General features: G+C 46.0%; 1 protein-coding gene across 1 annotated transcript in view; it reads right to left on the bottom strand.

Moving 5' to 3' along the window:
* LOC115603068 (skin secretory protein xP2-like) overlaps nt 1-16,350 on the bottom strand; it is a 34,022-nt gene that overhangs the window by 1,114 nt on the left and 16,558 nt on the right. Inside the window, exon 2 of the mRNA XM_030474611.1 lies at nt 1,244-1,505. Within this exon, the coding sequence (XP_030330471.1) occupies nt 1,244-1,505 (262 nt within the window). The remainder of the gene's footprint in view (nt 1-1,243; nt 1,506-16,350) is intronic.

Below are 16,350 nucleotides of genomic sequence, written 5' to 3'. Positions count from 1 at the left end.
GGAATGCTCCCAGGACAAGCAAGCAGCCCTGCAGCCCAGATTTTGTCAGCTGTGAGCAGCTCACCTCCTGCATGCATCCATGTGCTCTGCCATCTCTGGCATGGACCAACTGTCGTGCCACAAGACAGAGCAGATGGGTGGATAGGGGTCTTCCCAATGGGCCGGCGCCCCAGGAGAACTCCTGGGATGCAGAGAGCCCATTCTACCAGATTAAAGGTGTTTAATGTTGGGGATAGGGCTGCAGATGATAAGGAGATGAAGTAGTGAGTACTGAAGGGGGCGAAGGACCACTTAAGCCAAGAAGGCACTTAGGCAGTGGGGAGGGCAGAACTGAGCATGAATAATGAGACCAAGATTGATCTCGGCAGGCTGGATCCATGGGCTGTGGCCAGTGGAATGAGGTTCAACAAGGCAAAGTGCTGGGTCCTGCTCTTGGGCCACAACAACCCCCTGCAATGCTCCAGGCTTAGGGAAGAGTGGCTGGAAACTGCTCATGCGAAAGGACCTGTGGGTGCTGACTGACGGAGCTGAACATGAGCAGCTTGTGCCCAGGCAGCCAAGAAGCCACCAGCATCCTGGCCTGTATCAGCACCAGTGTGGCAGCAGGGCCAGGGCAGTGACTGTCCCCCTGTGCTGGGCACTGGTGAGGCTGCACCTCGAATCCTGGGTCAGTTCTGGGCCCCTCACTGCAAGAGAGACATTGAGGTGCTGGAGCGGGGCCAGAGAAGGTCAACGGAGCTGGTGCAGGGCCTGGAGCACAAGTGTGATGAGGAACGGCTGAGGGACCTGGGGGGGTTTAGTCTGGAGAAGAGAAGGCTCAGGGGGGACCTTATCGCTCTCTACAACTGCCTGACAGGAGGATGGAGCCAGGAGGGGGCTGGTCTCTGCTCCCAAGGAACAAGGGATGGGACAAGAGGAAATGGCCTCGAGCTGCACCAGGGGAGGTTTAGATGGAGATGAGGAACAATTCCTTCCCCAGAGGGTGCTCAGGCATTGGAACAGGCTGCCCAGGGCAGTGCTGGAGTCACCGTCCCTGCAAGTGTTCATACACCGTGTAGCCGAGGCCTCAGTGCCATGGGTTAGTGGTGGCCTTGGCAGTGCTGGGGAGCGGTTGGACTGGATGAGCTTAAACGTCTTTTCCAACGTGATTGACTCTATACTGAGGGGGGTTGCAGCAGAGCGGGTGAGTCAGCGGCAGCTCTTTGTGCTGCCCGTGCCGCCTAAAGGCAGAGGGCAGCCATACCGAGCGAGGGCAGCAGCCCCGCGCGGGCGCGGAGGGCGCAGGAGCCATGTTGGGTACTGGCACGTACGGCGGGAGAGCTGCCGCGGAGCCGCCAGGGGGCGCGCTGCGCCCGCGGCTGCACCGCCTCGGCGCCCCGCCAGGGAGCAGCCGGAGAGATGCCGCGTCCGCGGAGCTGTGCCCGGCCGGGGGCTTTCGCAGCACAGCGCAGCCCTCGGCGGGAGCTGCCTCCGCCTCGAGGCGCTCGGGCTCAGCCCGCTTGGTGCTGTGAAAGGGCGGTGGAGGTGACACAGTGACATGTAGTTGATGCTCGCGCAGCAGGAGCCAGCAGCACAGCGCAGCTGAACTGCGGCTGCCCCGGGACGAGGCAGACCCGCCTCCTGCCGCCGCCGTTCAAAGCGAGGAGCGGGTCCTGGCTGCCCCAGGCGGCTGCAGCGCAGGGGTGCACGGCAGCGTTCCACCCAAAGGAAGGAACCAAACTTCGGGATGCTCCATGGCCGAGTCCATTAGACTGCCGTATAACTCGGAATGGTTTGTGTTGGAAGAGACCTTAAAGCTCCTCCAGTTCCAGCCCCCTGCCACGGGCAGGGACACCTTCCACTAGAGCAGGTTGCTCCAAGCCTCATCCAACCTGGCCCTGAACACTGCCAGGGATGGGGCAGCCACAGCTTCTCTGGGCACCCTGTGCCAGCGCCTCAGCACCCTCACAGGGAAGAGCTTCTGCCTAACAGCTCATCTCAATCGCCCCTGTTTCAGTTTAAACCCATCACCCCTTGTCCTATTGCTACAGTCCCCAATGAAGAGTCCCTCTCTGACATCCAACATCAAGACTTCCATTGGTGTAAGTAGTTTTTTGATCACTTGTGAACAGTCTCATCTCTAACTATTCTTTTAAATTCTAATAAAGTTATAAAAAACCCAAACACACAGAGAATGGTCTAAGTGAGCACAGAAGCCTATGTTGGTATACTGCAGTTCAGCTGAAGTTACCTGCCTACGCCTTTAGCTTGCAGAGCAGAGAAGGTATTTTCAACATATGGAGGTGACTTAATGGCTTTATGTGAGGTTCTTGTTTGCCAGCTGAACTGGTCACAAACCAGTCTTTTCAGGAAAAGATGTAAGCCACTGGTTCAGTTACTTCTGGTTCTCACCAGACTGAACTACAAGAAATACGGCTTTTAAGTTTGACTGTTTCAGGGAATGTTTTCCCTTCATGTAATCTCCCCTAGGAGTCAAGGCCTGGGATAAAAGGGTAAGGTTTCCAAAAACATTATTTCACACTCTCTCAGCTTGTAATGGACAACAAAAATGCAGTGTATCACTACTCCTCTGCTGTCAACACTTCAAATCCAGTGGCACAGACTGCGCTTCCATCCCAGCTAGTAGCTGACCTGCATAAACTGATAGGTCAAGGCAAAGATTTCTCCATCAGGAATCTAAAAATCTCTACTTGCTGATAATCTGTAGTAATATAGAACTTGCTACCTTTTGAAGCTATCTTGTATAGGCACACTAAGAAATTAAAATTGTTGGAAAGAACTACTCAGAAGGTAAAACACTTACTTAAGGGAGGGTGTATGATCATGGCACTAGTCTCAATGGTTAGAGCTTTACTTTTTCCTAAAGGCCAGAAGGAATTAAAATAAGAAATTAAAGTCTGTGGTGAACAAACTTTGGATTAGAGATTTCCTCCCTAGAAGCAGGCTAGTTAAGGAGATCAGGAATGCAGTCAGGAATGCAGGTTGTGAGAATGTCATTCAGCATGAGAAAAACCTCTGCGGAGAACTCTGTTTATTTCAGCTCTTACCACTGAGTTTGTACGATATGAGGCAAATCACTTGACCCAAACTTTTCACCGGTGGTCCTTATAGTTTTCATTTCCTGAGTACTTGAAACCAGCACGGGGCTGATTTTCAGGAGTGCTGATCATTCATTGTTGTAATTGAGCTGAATGACAGGAGCTCTGCAGATCAAATGCTGATGAAGGTTAGGAGATCAAGCTGCAGGGTAAGAGCAGATCCCAGGTTGAACACTGTACCAGTGCAGCTCTGAGCCCCACTGTTTTCAGAGGGATCTAGCACCCTTCAATACTTTATGCAGATACATTTATTAATGTGTGGAGGACATAGACTTTTACAAGAGCCCAGTAGAAAAGCAGAAGGCAATCTGTTCAGTGAGCAGCATACATACAGTTAGGAACTAATTTTTAGGCCTAGTGTCATGGCTGGTCTAAAATCGATGATAAGGCAAGGATGACTTTTGTGGGGCTCCCTGAAAAAAAGAGAATTCCAATTGGCAAGACTTGCTTTCATTTGAATAGGTTTAGTTGCCAGACTGTGCTATTTCACTCAGAGATCAACCTGTGAGGTTTGCGTGCTATACTTCCATTGACCATTTCAAGGACTGAAATAGTTATTCTAGTTCAGATGTAGCTTTTTCTTTTTGGAACTTGAACTAGTTTAGATTTTGGAGATGTTTATCATTTGCCATTTCCTAATTGCCTTATTGCATACTTAACTGAAGGCACACAATAACAAGCTGAAGACAAATCTTAAGTATTACATTTAAGATACTCTAGAAGGGATACTCACATGGTACACTCCTGCAATTTTACATCTTAAACTACATATTTTTGTTTTCTGTATAATCTACAAAGGAAGCTGAGTAATTTAATTACAGCTAAGCTGTTTTTCTAGCTAGTCCATTTTCTTTCTAGGGATAGTAAGCTTTACTGGAAGTTAAATTGTAGGCATAGCTTAGTGAATGGAGCAACACTGACACTGCAGATCTGGTTCCACTTGCTCTGCACTGAAACACATACTTGAGCAGTATCAGTGGTTCATTCTATTTTCTGACCACTACTTTTCCAGGAAAAACCCACTACTTCTCCTGTCAATAAGCATATCTGCCACTTACTGCAGCTGTTCTACTACAGAAACTTTTGTATTTAGCCTTTTTTTGTTAACTAACTTTTAAGACATACCATTATTTTTGCACTGGGATAAGCCTTTGCTATGCAGTGTTTGCTTCTGACAGATCTTTAATTTCTGTTCCGGGTTATAGTTACTGTAGAACAGCATTTCCACCCCTTTCAGGATACAAAGCAGCTGCAAGATCACTGTGTTAAGGCATGCTATGGATCACAAACTCTATTTGTTGCTTGGGCTGCCTTTCTTTTCTCCTTGTTTCAGAAGCCTTCCATGAAGTCATTACTGCTCACTGACATTACTGTTAAGCCACATACTTTATTACAGCATTAGTGAGAAGCTAACAGCAGTCTAGAGAGGATGGAGACTGTGAAGCAGCGTTCCTGTCAAAACCAAGCTTAAATACTTGACAAAGAAAAACTCAACTCTCAGGCTATCACAGGCACCTATTAAGATACAGCCCAAGCTCCTAACTTGTTCAGTGCTTGCTTCCTATTCAAGTATCAACACAGGGAGAGGTTCAAGCCAGTCCTTGCTCACAGAGCGCTGCTTCTGACCCACTACTAGCCTTATCGCTCATGGGGTTCTACCCTTTCTACTCTGTAAATGTAGGCACAGAGAACAAAGCCCTCTTGCATATGTGTTTTACTATCACTTCCTTATTCTCAGATATGTCATTTAAGGATGAAGAACACTTTAGAGAGTCATGATGTGCTGCAGCCAGTAATACTCTCATTGTACTTGCACCACTACATTTTTCCTCCTAATACCTACAAGCTGTTACTATCAGATAGTTTCACAGAACTATTGGAGCCATTCCTGGTGTCTTAAGGGAGACAATTCACTTCTATTAGATACTTCTATAAAACCAACTTTCCTACACATGTAACTTATCTGGATCCCATATTTTACTACTACAAGCTATCCATTTACATACAAAAACCCACCTCAAACTGAAAAAAAATACCCAAGAAAAGGCCCTAAACTAGCACACTTACCAGACTGAAGAAGCTGCTTGTCTCAGACTCTCTAGTGTACGTGAGCAGCAGCTCTTTGCCATTGCCAAATTTATAGGCCCAGCCTCCAGAGAGCTGTGCTGAGGGTAGGCTCCTATAAAGGCCCTTGGCAAGGGAGTGGTGAGGAATCTGGAGGGGAGTGTCTGTGGGCCTGTAGGTGGCTGGGGGTACAGCTGGCTTGCACTGAAGCCAGTATATAGCATTTTTAAACAGAGGAGTTTTTATTTACAAAGATAGCACTTTGGATCTAGAATAGCTTAAATTTTGTTGTTCCCTGTCAGTGTACTTTCCTGGCCATGTTAATTTATGGTTTATTTTCTTGTACCTATTTGAATTCTTTTCAGTTATAAATATCTTTAGGCAAATGTTCTACTGAACTGTTTAATATAACTGAAGTGTTATGGTACTTAAAGGAAATAAGCTTTAGTACTGTCTACAGTCTTCCTTGACTGTTACAGATACCAGCTGGTAACTTCTATGTGATATTTTCCTGAGCCTTCAAGCAGCACAAATGGCTGTGGGGGGTTTTGAGCTAGTGGTCTGCATTTGTATGTATTTTCTCAGAGCTACTGTTGTAATCTGTATCTCTGGGGCTTGTCCAGCTGCCTGTGGTTTCTCATGTTCAGTGTTTATGGACAAAATGTTTATGTTTGGTGCCTGATTGCAGAAGGCGCTTGTGCAGTTCTGAAGATACTCTTTGCCTGACATCAACCAACCAACAACGTGTTGGTTGGGGGGAAAAAGGGCTTTTTTTTTTGCACTGAACTTCAAGTGCAAGTATAACATTCTTTGTCTTGCTTCCTGTGAGACCTTCTTTAGAACCTAGATGGAGTGCTTGACAGCATGTGGAGGCTTGACATTGTGGCTGAGCTGCTCTGATGCAGAGTAACTACTAGAAAGTGTAGCAAAAAGCAGTTTGATTTTTTTGGCTCTTAGTTTTCTGACAATAGAAACCTGAATTTCCTGTGGTGGTGGAAAAGCTCAGCTGGGGACCTGCTGGTAAATTAGGGCTAGCTTGTGTAGATTGTGCAGGTAAATACTACCTAGGGTCAGTGTTTCTCTGTCAGCTTCAAGGGGCTGTTTGAACATTTAGAATAGCTAAATATCCTTTCCAATGAGCAAAGTGAATGTATTAACAACATAACTGATTTGTACTGTAGTATGTGAATCTGGGTATGTATGGGATGTCAGATTTCGAAGGAAGCCCCTTGCTTTTAATTGTCCTCTTCCTTTTTTTGTTGGTTTGTTACTAGCTCCCAGCTTCCTGGATTAACACCCTTCTCCTTTTGTGTATGCGCTATGGTGGACGCTTGTGGCCCCTGCACAGATGGGGCCCGGAGCAAGCAGCCTAGCTCCCTCTCAGCTTCCCTGACATCTTTTAGCTACTGACAGTCGCCGCAGCTCAGCCCCTGCCGCAGGACCTCCACCAAGCACCGAGCGCAGCCCTGCCCATAGTGCACCCTCGCCTCAAGAGACCAGTGGAGACACTTCGTACGCTCCGAGCTCTGCGCCGCAGCCTCCCCTCTCATCGGCTCTGTCTGGTGCCGCCGCTGCCACCGCCGGGGCAGCCAGAGCGGTGCTCCCAGAGCGGGCCCTGGCCCTGGGTCAAGCGATCACTGTCCCGTTCCCCTGCCCGCGGCAGCGCCGCGCTCCCCGGAGCGTGCTCTGACCACCCCGCGCTGGTGCCGCTGGTGCCGCCCGTCCCGTCCCGCCCCCTGGGAGTCACCTGACGAGCCGCCGGCTCCCGTGCAAGGCCTGTCGAGGACACGAGGCTCCCGCTGTTCGGGATGGAGGCTCCGGACGCGGTGCTCCCGCTCGCTCCGGGGTTGGAGACTGCTCTCCAGGGCTGCTCACCTCGGCAGTGACCGTTACTGGCCGGCGGTGACCGGTTTAAACCTGCCGCCGTCCCTCCTGGCGCCGCCCCCTGTCAGTCAGCGGCCCGCGCCAAAAGCGGTGCCGGCGCCTGCGCGAGGCCTGTCGAGGACGCGAGGCTCCCCCGGCCGCGCTCGCTGCTCGGGTTGTGCGGTGCTGAGGCGCCTTCTCTGGCCAGGCTCCCTCCGTCAGCGCGGAGAGGTAAGTGTGTGTCCTGTGCCTGGGGAAGGTGGCCATCCGTGAACGTAACCACAGCAGGAATATCAGCTTGGGCGTTCAGGCTCTGGGTACGGATGTGATTGATTCTTTCATCTTCTTCCTTTGTACTAATCCTTGATCTGAAGTCCAGATTACTTGATGTTGACATAACTGCTAATGAAATGACTACCATGGAACTAGGACTTCAGTGTTAAGAGTAACATTGGAATAGTGGAAATAGAAAAATATTCTATACATATTTACTTATGAAATCTAGTCGTAAAGAAAACAAATGAAGAGTTGTGAATAACCACTCATGCCTTGCATCACTAATTTAAGTGACTGAGATAGTTGGTTGGAGGCAAAGGAGGAGCTGCAGAATTGAGATTCTTGCTCAAGTGTGTGGTGTTTGGCCTCTTCCCAACTTAAATATTTGGAAAAAACCTCAAACCCAATTTCCTGTATATTAGTTTTGCCATTTGAGGCAATTTGGTAAATCTCTGACTGAAATACCTCTGCCACAGCCAGTGTGTTAATGATGTGCATGATCCATGGCTATATCTCACAGGAAAAGCAGTTCTTGGATGCTAGGAGTGCATACACTGTGGGATTACTTTGTGTTTCCAAGGTCCCTGGAGTAAAAGTAGTGCTCAGCATGAATCTGTTCAGCTGAGCAGCTACAGGATCTCAAGTACATGTGAATGTCAGTATTTAGCAATTACTGTAGTCAGTAAATGACCCTAATTGAAGGGAGGTGTATGAAATGAACAGAAAGAGGCTGTTTCAGCCTTGACTCCTTTAAGGGTAGGAGACCTCATGTAGGAGGTGAAAATATGGGAAGTCGTTAGGGCCTTCTAAATTCTGGAGACCAGAGATTACAGATCACACTTAATCATCAAGTCAGGCTGTGGAGCTTTGCTCATCCATAATGTCCGTAGATTGGCATGCTCTAGAAGTAAAGGATCATAAAAACTTAGGTCTGTGACTTCCAGGCAATGCTATTTATTTCAAATTTGTTCTTTTTATGATATGACTTACATAAAGTGCTGTGAAAGTTCACTTGAAAATTATCCAACTTAAAAATAAAGGATTAGAATTTCAACTGAGGCAAACTGTTGGAAACTCAGCTCTGTGCTAGTTATTGCCAGCCGAGTATCTCCTGACACTTAGAAGATGTGCTGGGACAGTCTTGAATGTAGTTGCCCGCAGTTGAGGGAGTAAATCTGTTCTTGCCTCTGCCTACTCTAGAATACTTCTGAGAATGAAAGGACAGAATAATACAAACCACCTCTCCTTCCCTGTCTGTTGTGCTTTTGGCATTCCTTCACCCTACACTACTGAAATGGAAGAGCTAATTTCAAATATGCAATGGAGTCTGCTGAATCCAGCAAAAAATTGTTTGCCAAGGAATGCTTTAACTTCTCAGATCAAGACTCTTGACTAATATACGTATCTTTAGCTGTTTAGGGTGATTTACTGAAGTAATAATGTATGGTTAGCTACTTTGTGTGCATTATGTAGGTGTTATGTATTATGGTAACTAATGAGTGAGCCTCCCAGGATGTTAGTCAGTTAACACAGCTGGTTAAAGTTAACCTTTAATTCTGAGAAACATTCTAATGACTCGTTTCTGAGGGTGTTTTACTTTGTGTGAGGCCTAGAGAATTGTGTTGTACTTTGTTTCTCTTCATTTCAAGAACATCTTTGCTTCAGTCAGAGGGATGAAACATTAGGAGCAGCTTCCTAAATGGTAGGTTCTGGTAATGCAGATGGTTCTTCCTGGCTCTTTGTTAACTTCCTGCCCCTGTGTCTGTTGTTAATGGAGTACCAGGGCTGTCCTTTCCCCTTCTGTTTAGAGAAGGGCCTGGCTATTCCATTTACAGCCCATGAGGGGAATCCCATGAGTGCAGATAGGATTGTTAAGAGCAGTGGTGCTCTTTTGTACTAGTGAAGGCCATTCCTGGTGGTGGTGCAAGTCAAGGGAGTGTTTTTGCCAACCTGTGTTGGCAATGAGTGCATTCATCTTCCCTCACTGCCTCTTCAAGTGTGTGCTATGGACCCTGCTTGTGCACCAGGTGCCTCAAATCTGTAGGCTGTTGGCTTTCACCTCTGTGTATGCTTGAAGGCCAGGACCCTAAAAAGCAATGACATCTGCATCTGCCATCTCATTCTGTTTGAGCATGTAGGAAGAAACTTGCCTGAGATTAAATGGAATGTGAAATAATGTTTAGCTGGGAAATAGATGGATTTACTGCTGGTGAGCAGAATGAGAGCAGTTACTGATAATAAAAATAAAGCATCATGCTGAGGAAACCTAAGCAGATACTTAGTGGTGCTTCTGTATACAATGTGATACATGTAAATGAGGTTGCCAGATGGCATGAGACAAACTTGCATAGATCCTACCAAAATAAATGACACTTCTTGCGGTGAAAGTCAACAACAAGCGGAAATACTTATAATGCATTCCTTTACAGTAATAGAATATTCATAAACAAATGATAGATCCCAGGCTAATCTATCACTGCCAAGGGGGACGTGCCAACAGCTCAAGTCTTGACAGAACTTTTGTCCTTGGTTATTTAATTTCTGAATTTAATCATTAAGCAGTAAGATTTATAACTCAAGCCCTATTTGAAGGAAGTTGTGACTCTGGTCTGTTTGAGTAGAAGCCCTCTATGCAAGTATGGATAGAAAATTTCAGACACATAACTAGAAAGAAGTGTAAGTAATTCTGGGAAGCTGCCGGGGCCTTAAAGAAATTGAACAACTAAGAGGGAGATACCTATTCCCTAGGAGTCTGTACTGCACCAAAAGGCAGGTTATATTGATTCTTCTGACTTTGGGAAAACATTTGCTCTTAATGATGAAATGAATTTATTTTTTTTTTATTCCAAGGTTCTGCACTTGAAGGTGCATCATGCATTACTGCTTGCATTATCACTTACATTATCACTTGATTGCCCTTGCCTGGAAATTAGCAGGATGAAACCATTTAAAATGATGCATACTAAGGAGGATACTTGCTCAACTCAGTTATTAATCTGAAGGAATAGAATATTCTATATAAAAAATAATCCTGTATCAAATTATTTGCTTCCCGCACAGTGTATATGATAGGCTGCTGAATTCAGTTGCATATTGCTGTGGCTTTTTTGAAAGAAATAAGTATGAGTAAGTGCAGAGGTATTTGGTAGTCTGCTCACACAAGTTAAAATCTTCCCACACCTTCTCGCCCCATCCCTGCATATGCCATTGGAGTTGGCAGGTCAGGCCTGGTGGAATCGGCCCTGGGCACGGGTCTGTTTGCTTCCCAGCTTGTGCTGCTGGAGAAGCAGATGTTTGTGGAACAGTTTTGGACTCACCCGAAGTCTGGGGTGGCCTTCATGCAGGGAAGGGCAAGCTCCTGGGGAAAAGTGTGAGTATGAGATAGATGGTAGGAGTGGGAGCTCTGAGCTGGACTGAGAGCACAGGAGAACACTTGCTGTAAGCTCAGATGGATTCTGCTTCAGTCAACCTCCACCTGGTCTTGATAATCCTGTGTGCTTTGGGCAGTTTTTCTTTGTGACTTTGTGAGATGCAACCTCTTCTGACTCGTGGAGCATCATTGTCACATCTGGGATCCAACTTTCATACTTCCTGAAAATACTCATGGCAGTAAATGTCCTTTAAGACCCTTAAATGTGAATAGATTTAATGGAAGGACCCCCAAACTGGAAATAAATTTTTGTGGTAGGAAGCTGCTGTTTTGGAGACCTCATCAGGCAATTTTTCTATTCCAGAGTCTTGTGTCTTAACACCAATTCCATGTGTGGTCTTCACTGAAAGCAGAAAGCTGACTTTTTCCTGTGATAAGCATCTATGCATAAGGACTTCAGGTGAGATAAGCCTCAGCAATGTGTAATTTGAGTGTGCAGGCCATCTAGAGGGTTCTGGACTGGAGACCTGCTTGGGAGTACAAGCTACTGCTGGTAGTATGTCCATATGGGAGCTGCACTGCCGGGGATGGCTTTTGGGAAGGACACTACTAGCAAGGCGCAGCCAAGTGTCCTGCTGCAGTGGGCAGATGGTTGGGATTCACAGCTCATAGTAACCCTCGGGGGTGCAGGTATTATCTGGGATTTACATGCCAGCAAATGACCAAGCATGTGATCTTTAAATCTGGTTAAATACCTAAAGATCAAATCTCCCTAATGGGATTCTAGAAAAGCACTTAAGAGAGTGAATTTCTTAGTCACTGAAACCAATGAGACCAACACCTTTTGGTGTCTCAGTCTAGTTATTAGGCTGTGCTTTTAGCACTATGCTGTGCTCCTTTGTTATAATCACTCACTGAAAGTGATGCTGCTTGATACAGTTCTCATCAGGGGCTGTAATTCTTTTTCTACCACTAGAATGGTGTGAGTGTGGAAACCCCGAGTGCACCAGGATGACGGTACCAGCTGAATGTTGCACTGGTGCCAATCTAGCTTAGCCAGCATGACAGCATCTCTGGGGGTGCCAGTGCAGCTCAGCTGTGTGCACACTCTTCCGCATGTGCTGTGACAGCCAAAGTCATAGAATGGTCATGCTTGGCCTGCCTCTTGCACCGGAACTCTTCTGCATGCATCGGTCCCTTCCAGCCCAAACCATTCTGTGATTCTATGAATACCTCTCATATCTTTAAGTTCCCAGTGTATCCCTGTTCCTTAAGTGTTCACAGTAGACAAACCACACAAGTTTTCCTGCTACATGGGCCCCATTCCTTGAGCATGTGTTCTGCCTGTTTTTAGGAGAATGGCATAAGTAGCTTATTAAAGACATAAACTACTCTGAAACTAGCTGAGCCCTGAAGCCAGCACAACAGTTGCTGTATTACCCTGAGGTCGGAACGTGGTGGTGAAATACACTGTGCATTAATGTGGTGACAGTATAAAGACAAAAAGTACCTGTAGTGTACTAAAGCTTATAAAGAGGCAGCAGAGGAAAGGTAATAAGCAGGAGAAGGAGCAGGCCCTACTTGGATGTGCTGTCAGGGCTGTGATGAAGCACCAGGGCTGGCACTTACTGCTTCGCTGTAGGCATCAGGCCTGTCAGAGATCCCACTCTTATCTTCCTTTCTTTTGGCTTTTAGTTGATTTGCCTCTTAACCTTACCCATTGCACCTGCTATTATGCACTGTTGTTAAACCACTGTTTAACAACATTCTGCAAGATATTTTGATTTATGTTGGAATTGCTCAGCAAAACCCCTTCTTAGCTGTTCAGCAGGACAAGCTGCTCCCTGCCTAGCTATGGGAAGCCCCATTCAGGGCAGTATTGATGTGGCTTTCCCTGTTTGCAGGGAAGCCTTAGCCAGGGATTTTAACCCCTGTTCTACTGAGCCATGGTAAAATGCCACAAACAGACAATCTTCAGGCACCACTGGTGAGAGCGTCTCGGGAGTTTCTGAGTAAATTGTCATCCCGGGATTCTCTGGAGGATATTGTTGAATAAATCACATTCACTGCACTGCTGGGCTGCTGAGTAAGAAAAGCATAGCTGCTTTGTTGATATTTGTATTTGGATTAGCAGGAGAGTTGGGAGCATTTACTTCTTTGTCCTTCGTTGTACTTTATAGCACGTTTGTGCTGCGCCACGCTGTGCTAATTCAAACATCCCAAAGGGAGGAAAAACAATAATGTACTACCACTGCTGGAAGAGTCATTGCATTAGGTACTGGCCTGCTCCCACCTGCCATGGTGGGTGGCTCTGAGTCATGGAGTGCTAATGGCAATTTGATGAAAGGTGCTGAATTTACAGTACTAGTTACACAGTGTTTGTAACGCTGCAGCTTACAAGCCAGGCTTTTTTTCCCCTCTTGAAACATGATAATAAATGGAGAGGTTCTCTCCAGCTCTTCCAACAACCATGATTAAATTTACAGAACTGCTTTTACATTTTTCAGCTCTAGATGCTAGAATAAAACATCTTCTCACTGACTGGGTGCTCCCCTGTGGCACTGAGCTCTGTGACAGTTTGGAGCATCAGGCCAGCTGTATTTTTCAGACTGGATCTTCCAAAGGTGTGTGGTGTGTAAAACTAACAGTGTCTTGTCAGGGAGGGAGGTTTGGAAGACTGCATAGGCTTTTGCTTGTAACTTGGAGTAGCTAGCTTGAGAACATCATGATGGACTGTTATGACTGATAGCTCTGCATCAAAAGGTCCTAACAGCTGGCAGAGAATGTGGACATGCTGAAAGAGATGCTACTAGAATGGATAAGGAGTGTGCATTTGATTTGTATTTGAGTGTTGCTCTTTGGAGTTCGCTGTTACTAAGAGGCATCTTCCAGAGGTTCAAGATCCCTTCAGGGTAAAGATTCTGAACCAGTAGTTGTCTTTTTTTTCTCCCCCCCACCCCCCAATGATACCGTAGGGAAATGCTGCTTCCTTGAGAGTGCAGAGGGAAGAGCCACTCTTACACTTGTTTATTCTAGCTTTTTCACTCGTATAAATTCTATTTAATCAAAAAGCTGGAGTGAAGTGTGGCTGTAGAAGGTCAAAGCAGGGGCAGCTGTGGCCTGTCTGGCAACCTCTGTGAGCAGTTAGAAGGCTCTGCTGCTTCTGACTGCTTTGCTCTAACCCGTAAGCAATGCTTCAGGTGCTTGGGCTGTACCAAGACACATGAGGTCTGGTGTGGCACATCAGGCTGTACAGAGACAGTCATGGCTGTAGGCTAGAGCTTCTCCCCCTTGAATCCTTGTGGCACTACTGAATAAGCTCTGCTTCTTCCAAGGTAAAATACCAGCCATCAACTATTAAGCAATATCCTGCCTCTGGCTTACTGCTGCCTCTGGATGTGAACTCAGCACAAACTTTGTGTCTCAGAGCATCTTGTCTCTGAGAAGCAGTGCTGGTTCCCTGCCTAGGGAAGCCGAGCAAATACCTATTTCTGTACGAGTCTGTAAACAAATAATTCTCATGGTCCTTGCAGAGGGTTGAGAAAGGTGAACAGGATTATGAGAAGCTACAAACTTTGAGTAAAGCCTTGGTCCTGAAGAAGGAACAGAAATTTCTTGGGACTGAGATCTTTCAGCCACTTTATTTGGTGCACAATGTCTTTCTCTCCTGCAAACCTAAGGCAGCAAGTTTTATAACCAGGTTGGCTCCACAGTGATCACCTTTTGGCCATGTTGGCCACTAATTAACTCGTTCTTGAGAAGACAAAAATTCCCACTCCTGTCTCAGATCTTTGAATTTCCTTATGTAGGAAAAACCAAGCAAGGGCAGAGGAGATTGAAGACTTTTGGCAGAAAGTAATTTAAAAGTGGAAGGAAAGTATTGATCTACAAGCTAGCAAACCTCAGACAGGATTCTTGCTGATGACCAAAACCATTTACCCATGGTCTTAAGTGGAGAAGCAGCTTCATCCTAAAGTGGCCTGCTGGCCTTGGCATTCCTATGGTCCGAGCAGTGACTTCTACACAGAGCGGTACCAAGAACAGGGCTCCCCTGAATGTGCTGCAGGGCCATAGAATCCCAGACTGGTTTGTGTTGGAAGGTTGTTTTTTCTTAAATAGATGAAGATACTGTACTACAGGGCTCCTAAACCCAGCAGTTCTCTCAACTGTAAGCTTGCATATATTGCAGATCTCTATTTAGTCCTCTAGCTTCATGGGAATGCAGCTGAACCTCTATTTCAACATAGCTGGTAGTTAAAACCATTGCATGTGTCAGAGCAAATGAGGTCAACAAATGAAGTGAAAAATGTCACTTGTAAACAGAATTGTAAAAAAACTGGCTCATCTGGGTTGTGTCTTGTGGGACTGTATGTTTGACCTCTATTTCCTTTGGCTCCATAGGTTCAGTTATAATGAAAACACATTCAGAAATTGGAGTGGAACACGGCTTTGGTTAGAAAAATCAACCAATCTTTTGGTTCTGAAATGTTGTTCTAATTGAGTTCGTGCTTTTTGCAATAACTTCTCTTCTGTGGCTGCATCTTTCTGGTTTGCATAGGTGGAAACTTAAGGTTGAAGGTGCACATTGGGCTCCTCCATTAAGTAACCTGGGTTTTCTGTGGGCAAAGTGGTTGAGCAGTGTCCCGGGATTAGAATCCATCTATTTAGTGCTCAGTTTATTAAACGTATTTCCGTAATGGGATTTTGTGGTTCAGAGTCCTGGAACTAGGAAAAAGCTCATCTTTTATGGAAAGATTGCTTAAAACGTTTAATCTGTGCTGTGGCTCTTGAGAGCTCTCTGAAAATCATGCACATTTCCCAATGTGTCCCCGACAGTTTTCCCTATGGATACCGAGCTGTGTGGCATCTTGGCCGGGCTGTGCCCTGATCCGTGTCCTGGTTTTGTTTCCATATGGGAATCAGTCAGTTGTGCTCCCCACAGTTCTTTAGTGGAGCGCAGAAGTTGCTGACTGTGCAAAGCAACAAGTGTGGAATGTGATGGAGCTGTGGCTTATCTCCTGAATTGGAAGAGCAGTGGGATAATAGGCAAACTTTAATGGGCTTTGCTACTATGTATTTTCTTTTTGTTAAACTTAAACACTCGTCTTCTGTCTGTTTTTAAACCTGCTTCATTCCACTTTGCTATCAAAGCAAGGCTTGTCACAAGAAAACCTAATGCTGTATTAATACAATTTAAGTCTCCCAAAAGAGGCAGTGTAATTCTGAGCTCCTAACTAGGCAGATAAATCCTACTCAGTTTTGCCTAGTAAGAGAGAAAGTCTTCCTCAGAAGAGAAATCTTGTGGTTTCCAGTCAGGGAAAGTGCTGTATGAGATGAAATGCTGAAATTCCATAGACACATCCACAGGCAATCCATCGCCTCTGGATGTGCTCCTTCCTGTCTGATTGTATGAAGTTGCTGTGGGATTTCTCCCTGTTCCTCGGAGCACTGCTGAATGCAGAGGCATTGTACAGATCCTGGAGGGCTGAATCCACCTCTTGCATGCTGTGCATGAGTGTTGATACCTGTCCTTAACATCCCACTGATTTGGCACTGACCTGTCATCTGGATAATGATGTTCATGGGACAGAAGCTGTCACCAGTTATAAGTACTTGGTATTTTGGTGAAATAGATAATGTAGGTTCTTATGCAAGAACAGCCTAAAGCTGTGAATGATG

The sequence above is a fragment of the Strigops habroptila genome, chromosome 9, assembly GCF_004027225.2.
Source record: "Strigops habroptila isolate Jane chromosome 9, bStrHab1.2.pri, whole genome shotgun sequence".
NCBI classification, from domain to species: Eukaryota; Metazoa; Chordata; class Aves; order Psittaciformes; family Psittacidae; genus Strigops; species Strigops habroptila.
The sequence above is the reverse complement of the archived record's forward strand: the minus strand, read 5'-3'. Positions and strand labels throughout refer to the sequence as shown.